The sequence below is a fragment of the Anastrepha obliqua genome, chromosome 6, assembly GCF_027943255.1.
Source record: "Anastrepha obliqua isolate idAnaObli1 chromosome 6, idAnaObli1_1.0, whole genome shotgun sequence".
Lineage (NCBI taxonomy): Eukaryota > Metazoa > Arthropoda > Insecta > Diptera > Tephritidae > Anastrepha > Anastrepha obliqua.
Window position 1 is genome coordinate 49,733,324 of NC_072897.1, and position 16,333 is coordinate 49,749,656.

Here is a 16,333-nt window from a genome sequence, read left to right on the forward strand (position 1 = left end):
TCATTGTATTTAATACTTCTTTTGATAATAATTGCTGTCCCACCGTGCGCTTTGTTGTCGGGTTCATTTGTGTAATGTATATTATAGTTCGGTATGTTAACAAAAGTTTTGTCAGTGGCATGAGTTTCAGAGATCATCATTATATCGATTGATTTATTTATTAAGAATGATTTAAGTTCCAGAACGTGGCGAGCAAGTCCATTCGCATTCCATATAGCTAAATTAATTTTATTCCTTTCGTTCATCGAGTTTGGTAACGAGCAGCGTTAATATGTTCATCATACTTGTCATTTGGGTTATCAATTGTCTCATCATTTCTTTTAGTTCGATCATATCGTCGTTATTTTTTGGAACATGTTCGATGTTATTTTTTGTTTGATTCTGTTCTTTTGGTATTGTGTTGATTGTTGTTGCCTGGGCGTATGTTATGCCTGGCACCACTCGTGTTGTATTTGCGTTTGTTTCGATTGTCTCATTATTCATTTGTTCTTTTTCATTTTGAATACTTTTTTTGCGTAGTGCCGGATATCTCTGGACTTGTAGTGCATTATATATCGCACATCCGCGGTAGTTTGCTGTGTGATTTTCGCCGCAATGTATGCATTTTATGCTATTTTTATTATTGTCTTTAATTGGACACATAATTGTTTTGTGTTTGCCTGCACATTTTACGCACGCTGGGTCTACTTGACAATAATTTTTCGTATGGCCGTATCTTTGGCAGTTTGTACACTGTGGTACTATTCTTTTTTGGCGGGGTGGTTCAAAACTAATTTTGCAATGTAGAAGCTTAGTTATACTATATATTTCTTTGTTATTATCCTTTGTTTTTAATTCAAGTGAAAATAGTGAAAGTGGTTGTTTTTTGCGTTCTGAGTTGGTTATTTGTATGTTATGAATGTTTGTTATTTCGTGACCTAACTCAGCTAGCTCTTGTTTAATTTCTTCGGTGTCAGTTGAATAGTGCATATTACGTAGTATTACTTTAAATCCTCGTTCATCTTTTGGTCTAAACGTGTAGTATTTTGTTTGTTTTTGCTTAAGTAGTTCTATCATTTTTTTATAGTGTAAAGACTCTTTTGCTTGTAATTTTATTTCGTTTTTGCTAAGTACTTTTATTTCGTAAAATATATTTGGGATCGAATTCAACGCGTCAGCTAGAGCTTTTATATTTTCGACATTCTGGACGTATATAGGTGGAGGTTTTTGCATGCGTGGAGTTTGTTGGCTGATATTCGGAGCTGTCCCACTGTCGCTTTGTTCTTCTAATATATCGTCGTCCGCTAGGAGAGCAAACTTGTTTGAAGAGGCTGGATTGCCCAGCCAGTACTCTTTTAGTGTTGTCTGTGTTGTATTTTGTGCTTTGGGTTTATGTTTTTTGCTGCTCTTAAGCTCTTCTGTTTGTTTGCTTGGAGATTGAGTTTCGCGATTTCTTTTTTGACTAAGCAGATCTTTACAGTTGGTATAATTTAAATTATTTGCATATAGTACTTGCGTGTTTGTTGTTAGTGATGCAATTGTGGAGGCGATCGCTGTTGTGGTAGTATACACGGTTGTTGTTGTGGCTGTTGATACTGCGGTAGTTATGTATTGTCTTTGTGTTGTTATTGTTGTTGTAGACTTTTTAGTGGACGTCTCATCAGAGTGTGAAGTTGGAATAGTTTAAGTATACTTATTGTTGTTGGAGAGAGAAGCAGTTGGTGGTAGTGGAGTGATTGGGGTAGTGCATTGAGCAGTCCAAGGGAGCGCGTCTGCCGGATTCACAGGTGATGCGGCGTTTTTCGATTGTTTACTGCCTATTAAGGCGGTAAGAGAGGAGTCATTTTTCCTCTCATTTGATATTTTTTCACTGCGCGCACTGAGTAAACACGTTTGAGACAGCGCACTGAGGTTATTTTTATCCGGTGGGAGTTTGTTGTCGCCACGAGCATAACTCGGTGTAGGTGGTGTTCGCTCTACTGGCATAACAGGATACTTTAAGGCTTTCCTTATATTTTTGTTTTTATTATTATTTGTTTTTTGTTTTACTTATTCTTTTAGTTTGATTGTTTTTGTTGATACAAACTGTATTGCGATCTGCAATATTTTGGTTAAAGCGACTATTTCGTTAGTTTTGGTATTTTGATTATTTCTTTAAACACAGATATTTCGTAGATATTGGAGCGTAAGAAAAAAACACGTCCGCACTGATGAAGAATCCGTATATTAAAAAAACTATTTGTAAGGCAGGAATGTGATCGTTCAGGTTATTATTCCCTAATTATTGTATGTAAATATGATATGGCGATGCTCGTGAGGTAGGTCATGGTTGCTTTTTTTATGAGGAGGAAGCAGTGTGGGACTTTAACCCGAGCTAAACCTCCTACGGTCAAAGTACCGATCGGCCCATTACTACCGTCAAGTATTTCGTCGGGAGGCGGTTTGAGCGTTGCACTCAACGTCAGTTACTGTTCTGATGCACTGTTAAGTCATATCTGAAAAGAGTCACCCCTGTCGGATTTATACGCCCCCTCCCCTCATGTCCCTATTCGCTACCATACAAAAGATAGTTTCTAACAGTGGTATCGTCAGTTTATCTGCATCTTCATCTCTGCATCCGCCTTCCCTGCTCGCCATGTCGGAGTTGCTGCATTAATTCAGCAGCCATGTGTTGAGCTTTGTTCCATTTGTCCTGGCTCTTCGGCATCAGTGGCACTAAATTCGCGGGCGTGATGCTGCTGCCAAGGCTGTCTTCCGGTTTAGCCCTTACCTTTCTGAAGCTGGGACACGTGAAAAGCACATGTCTTGCGTCCTCTTCAACTGCTGGTGTGCACTGCTCGCAGTATAGACTTTCTTCGTGTTCAAAGCGGTGAAGGTACGCTTTAAAGCAGCCATGACCACTTAGGATTTGGCAGAGAAAGTAGTCTACTTCTCCGTGCTTTCTCTGGGACTTAGCTTCAACATTGGGGATGAGACGGTGCCTTTGTTTGCACTGCCCCATCACGTCTGCTACCAGTCCACGCAGTGGTTGTTTATGAATTTTCTCAATGCCAGCTGATCGCATTGGTTGTTGGTTGTTTCTCATACTTTTCATATCGTATATCTTCTGCGCTATCAAGTCGAGTGGGCATAGACCAGCTATGATGAGCGCCGCATCTTCTGAGGCTGTCCTGAAGGCAGAGCAGACTCTAAGAGCACACCACACAAGAATAGATCTCACTACTCCAGTCAGGACCTGTCTTGTCTGCTGTATTGGTCCTCCAATATTCGTCATGGTTGCTTCAGTGCATACATATGCGTGCAACACTACATATATTTATTAAAGATGCAATTCAACTTATTTGTCCCATATTTGCAAATACGTTTCTTTGAATTCTTCTTTTATTTATATTGTATTTCAAAGTTTTCTGCCATATGCATACATATATTTTTCCCTGTAACAAAATGTTAATTTAATAAATTTCGTTTGCCAAAGGCACAAATAAATGCATATTCAAATGCCATCGGCAATTTGATTTCATACAGAAGCCAAAAACTGTGCAGAGCTAATGTACTTATACCGAATTCACTGTAATCAGCTTTGTTAAGAACTTCCCCGCTGTCGAGTTGGACGAGGTGAAAATGGCTTCGCTGTTTCACTTCATTTTGACGAGTCATACTCTTCGTAGCCCGTGAGACTTCTCTATACATTAACGTTCTCTGTAGAAAGTAACTAACTTGGCAATGTTCTTTTCAGGCCATTTTGTTCTTGTTCCCCCATTTTTAGCCTACGTACCTGACTTTCTGTATAAATCAAGCGCAATTTTTGTGTTCCCAATTTCTGCTTCCCTCACAGACATGCACTTTGAGGGATTCCATCTCCCAAGCATGCTTCTTCTGATGCAATTCTAATTGCCCACCGACATTGATTCATGGGTTCATTGATTTACCGGCTGTATGGCAAGTAGCGCCCTCTTGTTGTGGAGATCACTGGCTTCAAATTCCGACATCAAAAAGTAGTTTATTATAGCGCGATAACGTTCGCCATTTATTGTTACATTGGCGCCAGCCTCGTCTTTGGAAAAATATTGGCGCATGATTCCTCCAGCCCATAGGCCGCACTAAACGCATTTGATTGAGTGCTGAATTTTGACTGGGTGTGAAGCGGGAGAACACGTTTTGATTCCAAGAAACCCGATGATATCGGCGGATCTTTCATTTTAATTTTTGTTTGTTTTTGTATTGCTTCCAAAAAATATTAGATCTGTATATATTAACAATAAGAAATTAGTTTTAAAGATATTTGGATATATAAGTGATACTGTAAGGTCATTGCTCTTCAGGATCATTTAGGAATATATAATTCTTTTGTAAAATATTTACTATGATAATTTAGATAAGTGCATAAATATAATTCTTATTATTATATTACAAAAGATCAGTTGGTGTTTTACGTTTAAGTCTCTTCCTTTTGAATTTTTCTACATCAGGAAGCTTCCTCATCGTCGGATTTGTGTGCGTCAGAAGTCTGCTTATGTGCCTTCTGCTCGCAGTTTGTATGACTTCGTCAACTGTGTCGATGTTTAAGTGCCCATTTACACACGGAAACATTTGCAAGGGAAACATTTTGTTCGGTGGTGAAGGACGGACGCGGAAGAGAGAAGGGAATTTGTCTCCTGTACTGGCGACACGCGTTGCTCTTCTTATTCGTATTTTTGACAGTTGCTTCATTTGTTTTCTTCTTTTGTGGGAGAAAGTTCTGAATTATGTGTTGATTTTCAATCAAACGGAAGATAACAACGATGACAAACATCCGAACGGTACTTGGGAAATGCACGATTATTTTTGCTAGTAAAGTAAGTATAATTTAAAATATATTATGGGGCATGTTTATGTGGAATTCTAATTTTCCCTGCATTTCTAGATACTCAAGTTAATTATTTATATATGAAGTATTTTTAATTTAATATTTTTATTCAAGTACAACAATTTATAAATATATTTAAATAAAAGAACAACAAATTATTTATTATTTAATCAGTTTGCATTTTTCATTCATATATTTAAGAAATTGTTGACGAACGTTTTCCGCTTTGCATGTTAGCGGGTTGTAGAATATATACGAACCAGAAGATGCTAAAGTAGTAAACGTCAAAATGTTGTCGAAAACAATTTTGCTCGTGTGGCCGCGAATGAGACATGAAACGAGAATTTCCAGTGTCTCCCTTCCAGATGTCTCCGTGTGTAAATCCGGTGTAAGTCGCGGTGAATGTCAGCGTTTGGTATATACCATGGTACATTTGTTATTGTCCTAAGTATCGTTGACTGGGTGCGTTGCAGTATTATCAAATTGGATTTAGAAGCTGTGCCCCAAACTTCCAAATTGGTGCAATTGTCGTTTGAAATTAAAGTTTTGTTTTACAGCGAGAGCTTTGACTGAGGTCCTAGCAGCCAGTACAATTACCGAAAGCGATTTTTAATTTATTTTTGTTTTTCATTATATGGTCCTTCCAGTTTAGTTTAGAGTCAATTGTAATGCCTAAGTGTTTAGCTTTCATATCAGTATTCGCATCAGAGCTCCCAATCGTCAACTGCTCAATGGTTACCTTTCTGTTCGTGTAATTGACTTGAATTGTTTTGTCACCATTAATTTCTACATTCCATTTTCTGAACCAATCTGTGTGTGTTGAGCCAACCAGGGTTTTATTGAGGTAGTTTTGTAAATTTTTGGGTGTTATATTCCGGTCTCTATGAGATGCCATTAGTACAGTGTCATCTGCAAACATCGCAATCATGCTATTTCCTGAAGACGGTTCCGGTAAATTAGCGTGGTTGATGAGATACAGAGTGGGCACGCACCTAGCGTTCAACGTATGAACATGCGTCGTTATACATTGGGCTTCGGGATCGCAATGATTTCGCCAATTTTCCATGTCTTTGGAAAGTATTTGAGCTTTATAGCAGCGTTGAAAACGTTCCTAAGATAAATTGTTGCTCTGTCGAACATATGCTTTAAAATTTTCCCGAGATGAGGTCATATGCAGGGGATTTGCTGTTTTTTAATGTCAAAATTAATTATTTAATCTCTGTTATGAGTTTTTTTGATGATTTGCTCGTTGTATGCGTCTAATCAAATTCGGTATTATTTTCATTTGGAAATACATTATAGTCGCTTTTCTGATGATGTTCGTGCCCATTGCCCATTTGTGGTTCTTATTGGTGGGAGGTGTATTGTATGTACCTCCGACCTTCTTTTAGTTTGTAGATTTTGTTGCGTCAATAATTTTAATGGAAATTATTTAGTTTTTTTGTATTTTTCATGTTTCAATAGGTCTTTAATTTCTTTAGTTAATTTGTTAAGTGGTTTTTTGTCATCCGGAAATCTTGTAGTCTGCCATTTTTTTCTTAGTTTTCTCTTTTGTTTTAATTTCTTTTTTATTGCGTCAGGAATTTTATATTTTGTAGTTTGAGGTTAAAGAGTTGGTGTGGATCGGCTTAGTGACATAATAGTCGTGTCATTAAAAAAAGCTATTGCAGTTTCAATATCGGGGGTAGTTTTTAATGGGATTTTCCAGTCCAGGCTTTGTTCCATTATTTCCATAAAAGCCTCCCAGTCTGTTCGATGGGTATCTGACTAAGTGTTAGTTGTAGGCGTTTTTGAATATTCAGGATTATTGGTGAATGGTCGGACGAAAGTTCAAGGCAGGATTTAATTGTCACAATTTTTAAATTTATAGATTTTGTTATGAAGAAGTCCAGGAAGTCGGTTATGTTGCTAACACAAGCTGGTCAGTAAATGGTTTCCCCTGTGCTTATAAAGTCACAGTTTATTTCTCTGATGGCGTCAAGTAGACCTTTTCCTTTAGTATTGGTCAGTCTTGAGCCCCATGTCACCTCCGGCTATGAATTTGTTCCCAAGTGTCTTTAGGTAGTCAACATAATACTTTATTTTGTTATTAAATTTTGGTGGACAGTATGCAGCTAAAATAGTCAATAAGCCATGAGTGTCATTAATTTGAATTGTCGTTGCTTGTAAGGGGGGGTTAAGTTTCAAGGGCCGGTGTTGATTTTGAATAAAATACAATTTTTTTGAAAATTGTTGTCATTTTTCTTTACTGTGATAATACTGGTATGGCTCAATTACGTATAGAACAAAATATTGACCAAATGGCCGCCGCGGCCTCGGCGGCACACCTCCGTCCGATGATCCAAATTTTCGATCTCGCTGAGGTATAATTGAGGTTCTATGCCGTTAATATGCCGAATTGTCTCATCCTTTAGCTCTTGAATTGTTGCTGGCTTATCGACGTACACCTTTTCTTTCAAATAACCCCAAAGAAAGTAGTCCAACGGTGTCAAATCTCATGATCTTGGCGGCCAATTGACATCGCCGCGACGCACAGTGCGGCCGATTCCCAAAAAGCTGGCCAAATGTCGAAAAAAAAGTTTCTAGATAGAGTTTTTTTGTCTTTGGGTTGGCTACAGTAATGCCTTGAGTAGTGAAAACCGGTCATAGCAACGTCCTGTACCCTAAGTTTCCTCTGTATTTTCAGTCGCAACGTGGCCTTCGTTTGAGCATCGTATTACTGTCGATGAATAGTGAAAGTTGTACACATTTGAAAGATTTTGTAATGGAGTAAATTGAACAAAACCAAATGGAATTATCTTCGGAAGGTTAGTAAAATACGAGAAATCTTTAGTACATATCAATACCTCAACACAAAATTTTTAGCTGCAGCAATACGTAGATACAATTGCAATTTTTTCTATAAAATTTGAGTTTTCAAACTGTATAGTAATACAACGCCGTCATATGCTGCTTTGAAACCTATTAAAGGTTACTCAAAAAAGTAATGGTTACTGAATAAAACAAGATTCAGCTGCTACCACTTGCTACCTTGCGACCCCGAAAACATATAAATTTACATGCATCTTGATTATGTTCTTGAATATACGCTATTTCACGTGAGGGGGTGGCCAATGGGGGTGGAAGGGGGTGGATTCTCAAATTTTTAAGATAAAATTCGTAATCAGCGACCCTGAAAACATAAATTAACATGCATCTTGATTATGTTCTAGAATATACGCTATTTCACGTGAGGGGGTGGCCAATAGGGGTGGATGGGGATCAAAATTTTAAGATCAAATTCGTAATCAGCGACCCCGACAACTCTCGAGTAAGAAATTTTGAATCAATTACTTAATTTTTGGAGTTTTGGCCAGCTTTTCGGGAATCGGCGCACTGTGCGACGTGAGATTATTCGGCCATTAAATTTTTCGCGCAAAAGAGTCATTGTTTCGTTAGCTGTGTGACAAGTGGGACCGTCCTGTTGAAATTACTTATCGTCCACATCCATATCTTCCAATTCGGGTGATAAAAAGTTCGTTATCATCTCGCGATAGCGAACAGTATTCACAGTAACTGCCTGACCGGCCTCATTTTATAAAAAATACGGCCCAATGATGCCGCCGGCCTATAAGCCGCACCAAACAGTCACTCTTTGTGGGTGCATTGGTTTTTCGCCTATCACTCTTGGATTATCATTCACGCTCGTTTTCATGATAAGCCTGAGTAACTTTAACGCGTTGCTCGATTGTGTGTCTTTCCATGGTTCAAATTGACTTAGTCTGAAATAAAAAATGTCTAATGTAATGCAGAAAAAAGCTTGACGTTTAGATGTGGTTTACATTCAATATCGGCCCTTAAAATTTAACCACCCTTTAGATGGTCCATTTTGGGTTCCTCCATTTCGTTACATACATATAATATTTTGTCTTAATATAATAGCTGTACCTCCGTGTGCTTTATTGTCAGGATGATTGGTACAAAAATGTTATATCCTAGAATTCTTACAAAGGATTTACCACTAAAATGTTTTTCCGATACCATAAGTATGTCAGTGCTGTTTTGTCTGATCAAGTTCTGAGTTTCCAGCAAATGTTGGCCTAGTCCGTTTGCATTCCATAAGGCTATTGTCAAGTTAGTTTCTTTGATCATCCATTTGGGCGACGAGAAATGATATGATGTTCATCATGTTCGACATTTGATTGATTAGCTGACTTATCATTGTTTTCAACTCTGGTATATCATCGTTTTAGGGAATATTTTTTATTTTATTTGTTACTTTGTTATTTGTTGTCTGTGTTACTACTTGTGCATAAGTCCCTGAGATTTTTCTCGTGGGTTCGCTTGTGTTGTTTTGATGGTTTGGGCTTGTCTGTGGAGCAGGCATTTGCTTTTTCCGCAGAGCTGGGAAGCGTTGCACTGTTAGAGATTTGTAAACCATGCAGCCTTTGTAGTTTGCCGTGTGCTTCTCCTTACATAGGGCACATTTAATGTTATCATCATTTATATTAAGAGTAAAATTCTAAGTTTTGTGCAGGCCTGCACGTTTAACGCAGACTGGACTTCTTGTGCAATAATTTTTTGCATGCCCATTGTTGAGCTTCCAATATTTTTTGGTAGCTATGTTGCGAAATAAAAACTAAGTTTTTTAATACGTTATAATTTTAATTTAATTGCGTGGCCGTGTTTACAAAAAGTTCAACTGCTTATGCTAATTTGCGAATATTTGCACGTATATATATATGTGCATATGTAACTGTATTAGGCAAGCGAAAGGAAGAGTAATGTTTATGTATACATATCTTATGCTAAGTAAATGCCTGCGTATACCTTGTATTTTGTATGTTGTGCATATGTAACTGCATTAGACAAGCGAAAGGAGAAGTAATGTTTATGTATACATATCTTATGCTAAGTAAATGCCTGCGTATACCTTGTATTTTTGTATGTTGTGCATATGTACATAACTGCATTAGACAAGCGAAAGGAGAAGTAATGTTATGTATACATATCTTATGCTAAGTAAATGCCTGCGTGTACTTTGTATTTTTGTATGCCGTTAAGCGAAAAGGAATATTGTAAGGAATGTATAAAAACTGAAAAATAATATAACATGACATTTTAAGGTGACCAGCTAACATAACATTTTAAGGTGACCAGCTTATATAAATTATAAATATTGGCTATAGTTAAGAAGTTAGTTTGTAGGTTGTGTAGCGGAATTAGCTGCTGCTCCGAACATCCTCCCCCCCGTTGAAAGGTCAGGGCTTTCAACCGAAGCATTTACAGGAAGGACGCACAGCTTATTGATAGCTCTACGTGTAATGCCAGTAGGTGTACGCAAGACGGCTACTCGTGCAACATCGTCAGTTCCAGTGATGAGTTCGACTACCCGTGCCAAAGGCCATTTTAGTGGAGCCGTGTTTTCCTCTTTGATGCACACAATGTCGTTGACCTGGATGCTAGGCTGAGGCGTCCGCCATTTAACTCGCTGCTGTAGAATAGTTAGATATTCTTGACTCCAACGCTTCCAGAAAATTTGTTGAATGTAGGATACGCGTTGCCATTGATTGAGCCGGTTATAATTCAGCGACGTAAGATTGGGTTCAGGAAAAGCGGTTGGTGGGCCACCAATCAAAAAGTGACCTGGCGTAAGCACATCAAGATCTTCTGGATTCTCTGAAAGTGGAACAAGAGGACGCGAATTTATTATAGCTGTTATTTGACATACCAAAGTACGCAATTCGTCAAATCCAAGAATTGAGGACCCAACTGAACGATATAGATGCTGCTTGGCTGTTTTAACCGCTGCCTCCCATAGGCCCCCAAAATGCGGCGAACGAGGCGGTATGAAGCGCCAATCAAATCCATTGCTAATGCAGTAGTTATTAACTGCGCTACGATGATTTTCATTGAGGACTAAATTTCGTAAGTCGTTTAACTCGTTTCTAGCGCCCACAAAGTTTGTGGCGTTGTCTGACCAGATGCAGCTAGGTATGCCGCGCGTAGCGGCGAAGCGTTTGAGAGCGCCTAAAAAGGCGTCAGTAGAAAGATCTTTTACTAGTTCTATCCAAATTGCCTTTGTTGAAAAGCAGATGAAGACACTCAAGTAACATTTTTGTGAGATTTGTTGCGAATTTCAGACTTATAATAAAATGGGCCACAATAATCTACCCCAGTTATCATAAAAGCTCGTGTAGTCTGAATGCGCTCTTTAGGTAAGTCAGCCATGATATGCTCGAGAAGACGCGGTTTTGATCTACAACATATGATACATCTTCGTATGGCTCGCGCAGTAGTTTTCCTTCCTCCTATGGGCCAAAACTGCATGCGAAGAGAAGCAAGCAAAGACTGCGGACCTGCATGGTGGTACTTACGGTGATAATGTGTTATTATGGCGAATGTCAGTGGGTGATCCCTTGGAAGGATGCATGGATGACGTGCTTCAAAGCTGAGCGTTGAATGTCTTAGTCTGCCACCTACACGAATAAGGCCAAAATCATCTAAAAATGGCGACAGCGAAGCGATGGGGCTTGAGGCGTGAACAAACTTATTGTTTTTCAAAGCCACATACTCGGACCACAACTGCGCCCTTTGAACGATGCGAATCAACAATTGAGTACCGCGATGAATATCCTCAAACGTGAGTTGCGAAGTTCTTGGTGAGATTCTGCTTGTTATAAACTTGTTTACATATCCAAAAATACGTTGCATCTTGCCAAACGAATTTATGTACTTAAAGGATAGTGTTAAGTCGGTTCGATCATTTGACAAGAGCAACACCTTTTGTCGAAGTTCGATAATTTTAGTTTTAGGTGCGCAAAATTGGGGCCAATTGTTGTCAACTTCTCGCAAGAACGAAGGCCCGTGCATCCAAAGTGGAGATTGTGAAAGTGTCGTTGGTGAGGCTCCCTTCGACAAAATGTCAGCAGGGTTTAATTCTGTAGGAATGTAATGCCATTGCATACCCTCTGTAAGTTGCTGTATCGCGCTTACCCGGTTAGCAACAAACACATTAAATTTAGATGGCTCTTCACGCAGCCATGAAAGCACAATCGATGAATCCGACCAACAGTGAAAGCGGCCGGCGAAAAGTTTCATTTTGAATATCCCATTTACTAATTCCGCAAGCAAGGCAGCAGCGCAGAGTTCCAGTTTGGGTATCGTAAGTATCTTCAATGGAGCGACGCGAGCTTTGGAACACAGTAGATGCACTTGCGCGCGGTCATCCATTATCGAGCGAATGTAGATACAGGCACCGTACGCTTCGATACTTGCATCACAAAATGCATGAATTTCGACGGTGGCTCCAGGCTGCAGTACGTACCGAGGGAATGATAAATGCTGCACTTCGACGAACTCGTTGCGAAATGTAGACCAAGCAGTGTTCAGTGAGTGCGGTAAGCTTTCATCCCACTCCAGCTTATCCCTCCACATGCGCTGTAAAAGAATTTTTCCTCTGGTCAAGGTGGGGCCAATGAGTCCAAGCGGATCATAACAACGAGCTAACGTAGACAACGCCGATCGCTTGGAGTTTTTGCAACATTCAGGTTGCGACGTAAACGAAAATAGCAGATTGCCATCAAACGGCTTCCAGATCAAACCCAATGCCTTGGTGATGTCGCTGCCGTCATTAAACTTAAGCAAGTCTTGTTTATCAGCATCAGAAATATTACGAAGAACATCTGGACTATTGGAACACCATTTCCTTAGCTGGAAGTTACCTCGAGCGAGAATATTCGTTGTTTGTCGTTTGATTTCTTCTACTTCTTCCAAAGTATCGCCACCACTTATCAAGTCGTCCACGTAAAAGTCTCGAATGATGGTTTGCGAACCAAGTGGATAAACTGAGGATTCATCCGACGCAAGTTGGTGCATTGAACGAATCGCTAGGAATGCTGCAGATTTAGTTCCATATGTTACAGTGTCTAATTTATATATATTTAAGTCATCTTCAGGAGAATCACGCCACAATATACACTGGAGCATGCTATCCGGTGGGTAGATCCGGACACATCTATACATTTTGCAGATGTCTCCAGTGAGTGCAATCGGAAACGTACGAAAACGAATCAAAATATTGAAAAGTTTGGGCTGAATTGTTGGACCAGTCATGAGTAAATCATTAAGTGATAAACCCGAGGTTGTAGCTGCAGAACCGTCAAAAACAACTCTTAATTTTGTTGTAGTACTTTCGTCTTTAATGACGCAATGATGCGGCAGAAAATATTTGCACTCATGGATAGCAGAGTTTGGAACTAACGACATGTGATTGAGGTCACGATACTCTTTCATGAATGCACAATATTTTGCCTTGAGCTCAGGATTACGTACGAGTTTTCTTTCTAGGTTTTGAAATCGGCGTCGAGCTTGTGAGTACGACTCACCTAACGAATCTAAATTTAGCTTTGTTGGCAGGCGAACCGAATATGCGCCTGAGGCTAAACGAATGAAATTTTGCTTGAAATGCAACTCACAGTCAAGCTCCTCTTTAGAATTTTTGGAAATCGGTTCAACGACATGATCGATCTCCCAAAACTGCCGGACTAAATCATCCAGCCGATCATCAATATTGATATCTGTAGTTGAGCTGTGACTTGCTACGAATGTTGAAAGTTTGGGGGCTTGTTGCGTACCGCCAGACAGAACCCAGCCAAGGCGAGTTTTTTGAAGTAATGGTAATTCAGGTGCTAATTGAATCTGTCCTACGCAAAGTAGCTCATAGAAAAGTCCTGCTCCGATGAGCAGATCAATACGCTGGGGCACGTTAAAACCAGGATCAGCTAGTTGAATGTTTGAGGGTATGTTCCAATTAGCGATGTTTACTGAAGCGACTGGTTGACTATCGGTAATTGTTTTCACCACAACAGCAGTGATGTTTGTACAAAAATCTGAAGTCCGCGACTTCAGAACTATATTAACGGAGCACCCATCAGTCGAAAAGCTTGCATCTCCAATGCCGGAGACTGCGACCAATGATTTCGTTCTAGTAAGTTGTAGCTGGTTAGCGAAACGAGTTGTAACGAAGTGAAGCTGCGAGCCCGAATCTAGGAGGGCGCGGCAAGGTATGAAGGTTCCGGCACGATTTTTAATTAGAACAATTGCAGAGGCGAGAAGCACAACATCAGGAGAAGGAGTATGAGTATGGGACGTGACAGATAATGATGCAGTCCTAGCATTCGATTCAGAAATAGTGCAAGGTGCTTGGCACTGAGTAGTTGGTGGAATGGATAACCGATCAAAATGTAACAGTGTATGATGCTTCGCTTGACAGCTGCGACAGGGTCCCGATTTGCAGTCACGAATCTGATGACCTTTCTTCAAACAATTAAGACAAAGGTTGAGCCTTTTAGCTTCTTTCTGGCGTAGATTTGGCGACAAATTGACGTAGCGTTGACAACGATAAATTACATGTTCGGGGGATTCGCAAAATACGCAACTACCTACTGAGCTATTCGAAGCAACAAAAGATTTTCTTGGATTTGTACTCACGCTTTTGATGACTTTTACCGGAATGCTAGCTTGTGTCTGCAATGCATATTCGACGTTTTCGAGTGTACGACAGCGTTTTTCTAAAAATCCAGGTAGTTGGTTCCAAGAAGGTAGGTCGTTGCTTGTCGAATTCTCCTCCCATTTAGCTTGAGTCACCTTGTCTAACCTTTGCACTATCAACTGAATGAGGATGCTATCGGATATTTGTTCTTTTGAGCCGATAGATTGTAGAGCGCGCATGTGCGCGATTGCCTTGTCTGTCAATGCCCGCAACGTGTGTACGGACGAATCCACCTTGTCCAACTCAAATATTCCCCTGATGTGTGCCTGAAAGATAAGACGTTTATTATCAAATCGTTTTTGTAAAAGTTCTAATGCAATTTTGTAGTTAGTGTCGTTTATCTCGAGTGATCCCACGGTGTCCAGGGCAGCACCACTAAGGCAAGACCGCAAATGTTGAAGCTTGTCCACTTGTGTCAGCTCACTGTCTTTGTCGATTACAGATGTGAACATTGCGTAAAAATTTGTCCACTCCGTGAAAGCCCCACTAAATTTGGGCAACGTTAGTAGTGGCACACGCGAACGATTTGCGTTTACAATTATAGACTGTGTGTCCGCGGTGTTCATCCGAAAAGTTGAGCAATGTTGTGAAGTACTGCGCTTCCCGATCTCCCGTTGCAGAGTGGCTCTGAGATTGACTAGCGTGGTATCGAATTTGGCAGGTAGGTCACTGGTAATCGACTCGAAGTCCAGTTCCTCCAAACTTGTGTGGGTGACCGAAAAACTGGATTTCAGCTCCACCAATAATTCCAGTATTGCGTTGAGAGCATATTCATCCTTACTGTGCAGATTATCAGGATCCAAGTCGGTGGCTATACTTTCAAGGCGATTAAGTATAGCTTTCGATTTCATCTTCAGAAATGTCACTCGGCCCATAGGCGGACCCATAGTCGGCCCATTGGTTGGACCAACATCATACGTATCGTCTCTTGCTGGTGTACCAGTGGCCGGGCTGAATGGCATGGCGAACAAATAGGTTAACTATAACGCGTATCTAACTGGCCGGAACAACTGTTTTCCAAATTTTCGCCACCGGTTAATGAGTTTATTGCACTATTTTACAGGTCCTATTTACTGTCTTATGTACTCCGCACTAAGTACATAACAAAAACAATGCCCGAAACCGCAACGGGAAAATATGCAACTTTAATTTATTTAATTTAAATTATTAAATTAACGCGAAAAAACACGGCGATCACGTCGGGGTCACCAAATGTTGAGCTTCCAATATTTTTTGGTAGCTATGTTGCGAAATAAAAACTAAGTTTTTTAATACGTTATAATTTTAATTTAATTGCGTGGCCGTGTTTACAAAAAGTTCAACTGCTTATGCTAATTTGCGAATATTTGCACGTATGTATATATATATATGCATATGTAACTGTATTAGGCAAGCGAAAGGAAGAGTAATGTTTATGTATACATATCTTATGCTCAGTAAATGCCTGCGTATACCTTGTATTTTGTATGTTGTGCATATGTAACTGCATTAGACAAGCGAAAGGAGAAGTAATGTTTATGTATACATATCTTATGCTAAGTAAATGCCTGCGTATACCTTGTATTTTTGTATGTTGTGCATATGTACATAACTGCATTAGACAAGCGAAAGGAGAAGTAATGTTATGTATACATATCTTATGCTAAGTAAATGCCTGCGTGTACTTTGTATTTTTGTATGCCGTTAAGCGAAAAGGAATATTGTAAGGAATGTATAAAAACTGAAAAATAATATAACATGACATTTTAGGGTGACCAGCTTATATAAATTATAAATATTGGCTATAGTTAAGAAGTTAGTTTGTAGGTTGTGTAGCGGGATTAGCTGCTGCTCCGAACACCCATATTTCTGGCAATTGATGCCTTGAGGCAAAGTCCTTTTCTTATGCGGAGGTTCAAATTTTATTTTACCGTGAAGTAAGCTCGACAAGTTATATAGGTATATCTTTGTTATTTTCATTAGGTTAAAGCTCCACA

General features: G+C 39.6%; 1 protein-coding gene across 1 annotated transcript; it reads right to left on the bottom strand.

The window, feature by feature from the left end:
• Window positions 1–10,001: 10,001 nt before the first annotated feature.
• On the bottom strand, window positions 10,002–15,319 carry LOC129250502 (uncharacterized). The gene is made up of 2 exons (XM_054890125.1): window positions 11,182–15,319; window positions 10,002–10,834 (listed from the first exon to the last, which is right to left on the bottom strand). The coding sequence occupies exons 1-2, from the start codon at window positions 15,317–15,319 to the stop codon at window positions 10,002–10,004; spliced, it is 4,971 nt and encodes a 1,656-aa protein (XP_054746100.1).
• Window positions 15,320–16,333: the final 1,014 nt, after the last annotated feature.

Bases quoted from the DNA above. Each gene is read 5' to 3' on its own strand.
- LOC129250502 (XM_054890125.1), bottom strand. From the start codon at position 15,319: ATGCCATTCAGCCCGGCCACTGGTACACCAGCAAGAGACGATACGTAT. The intron at 10,835-11,181 runs GTAAGTACCACC...ACGCCTTTTTAG, and splicing joins CATAATAACACATTATCACC to GCGCTCTCAAACGCTTCGCC.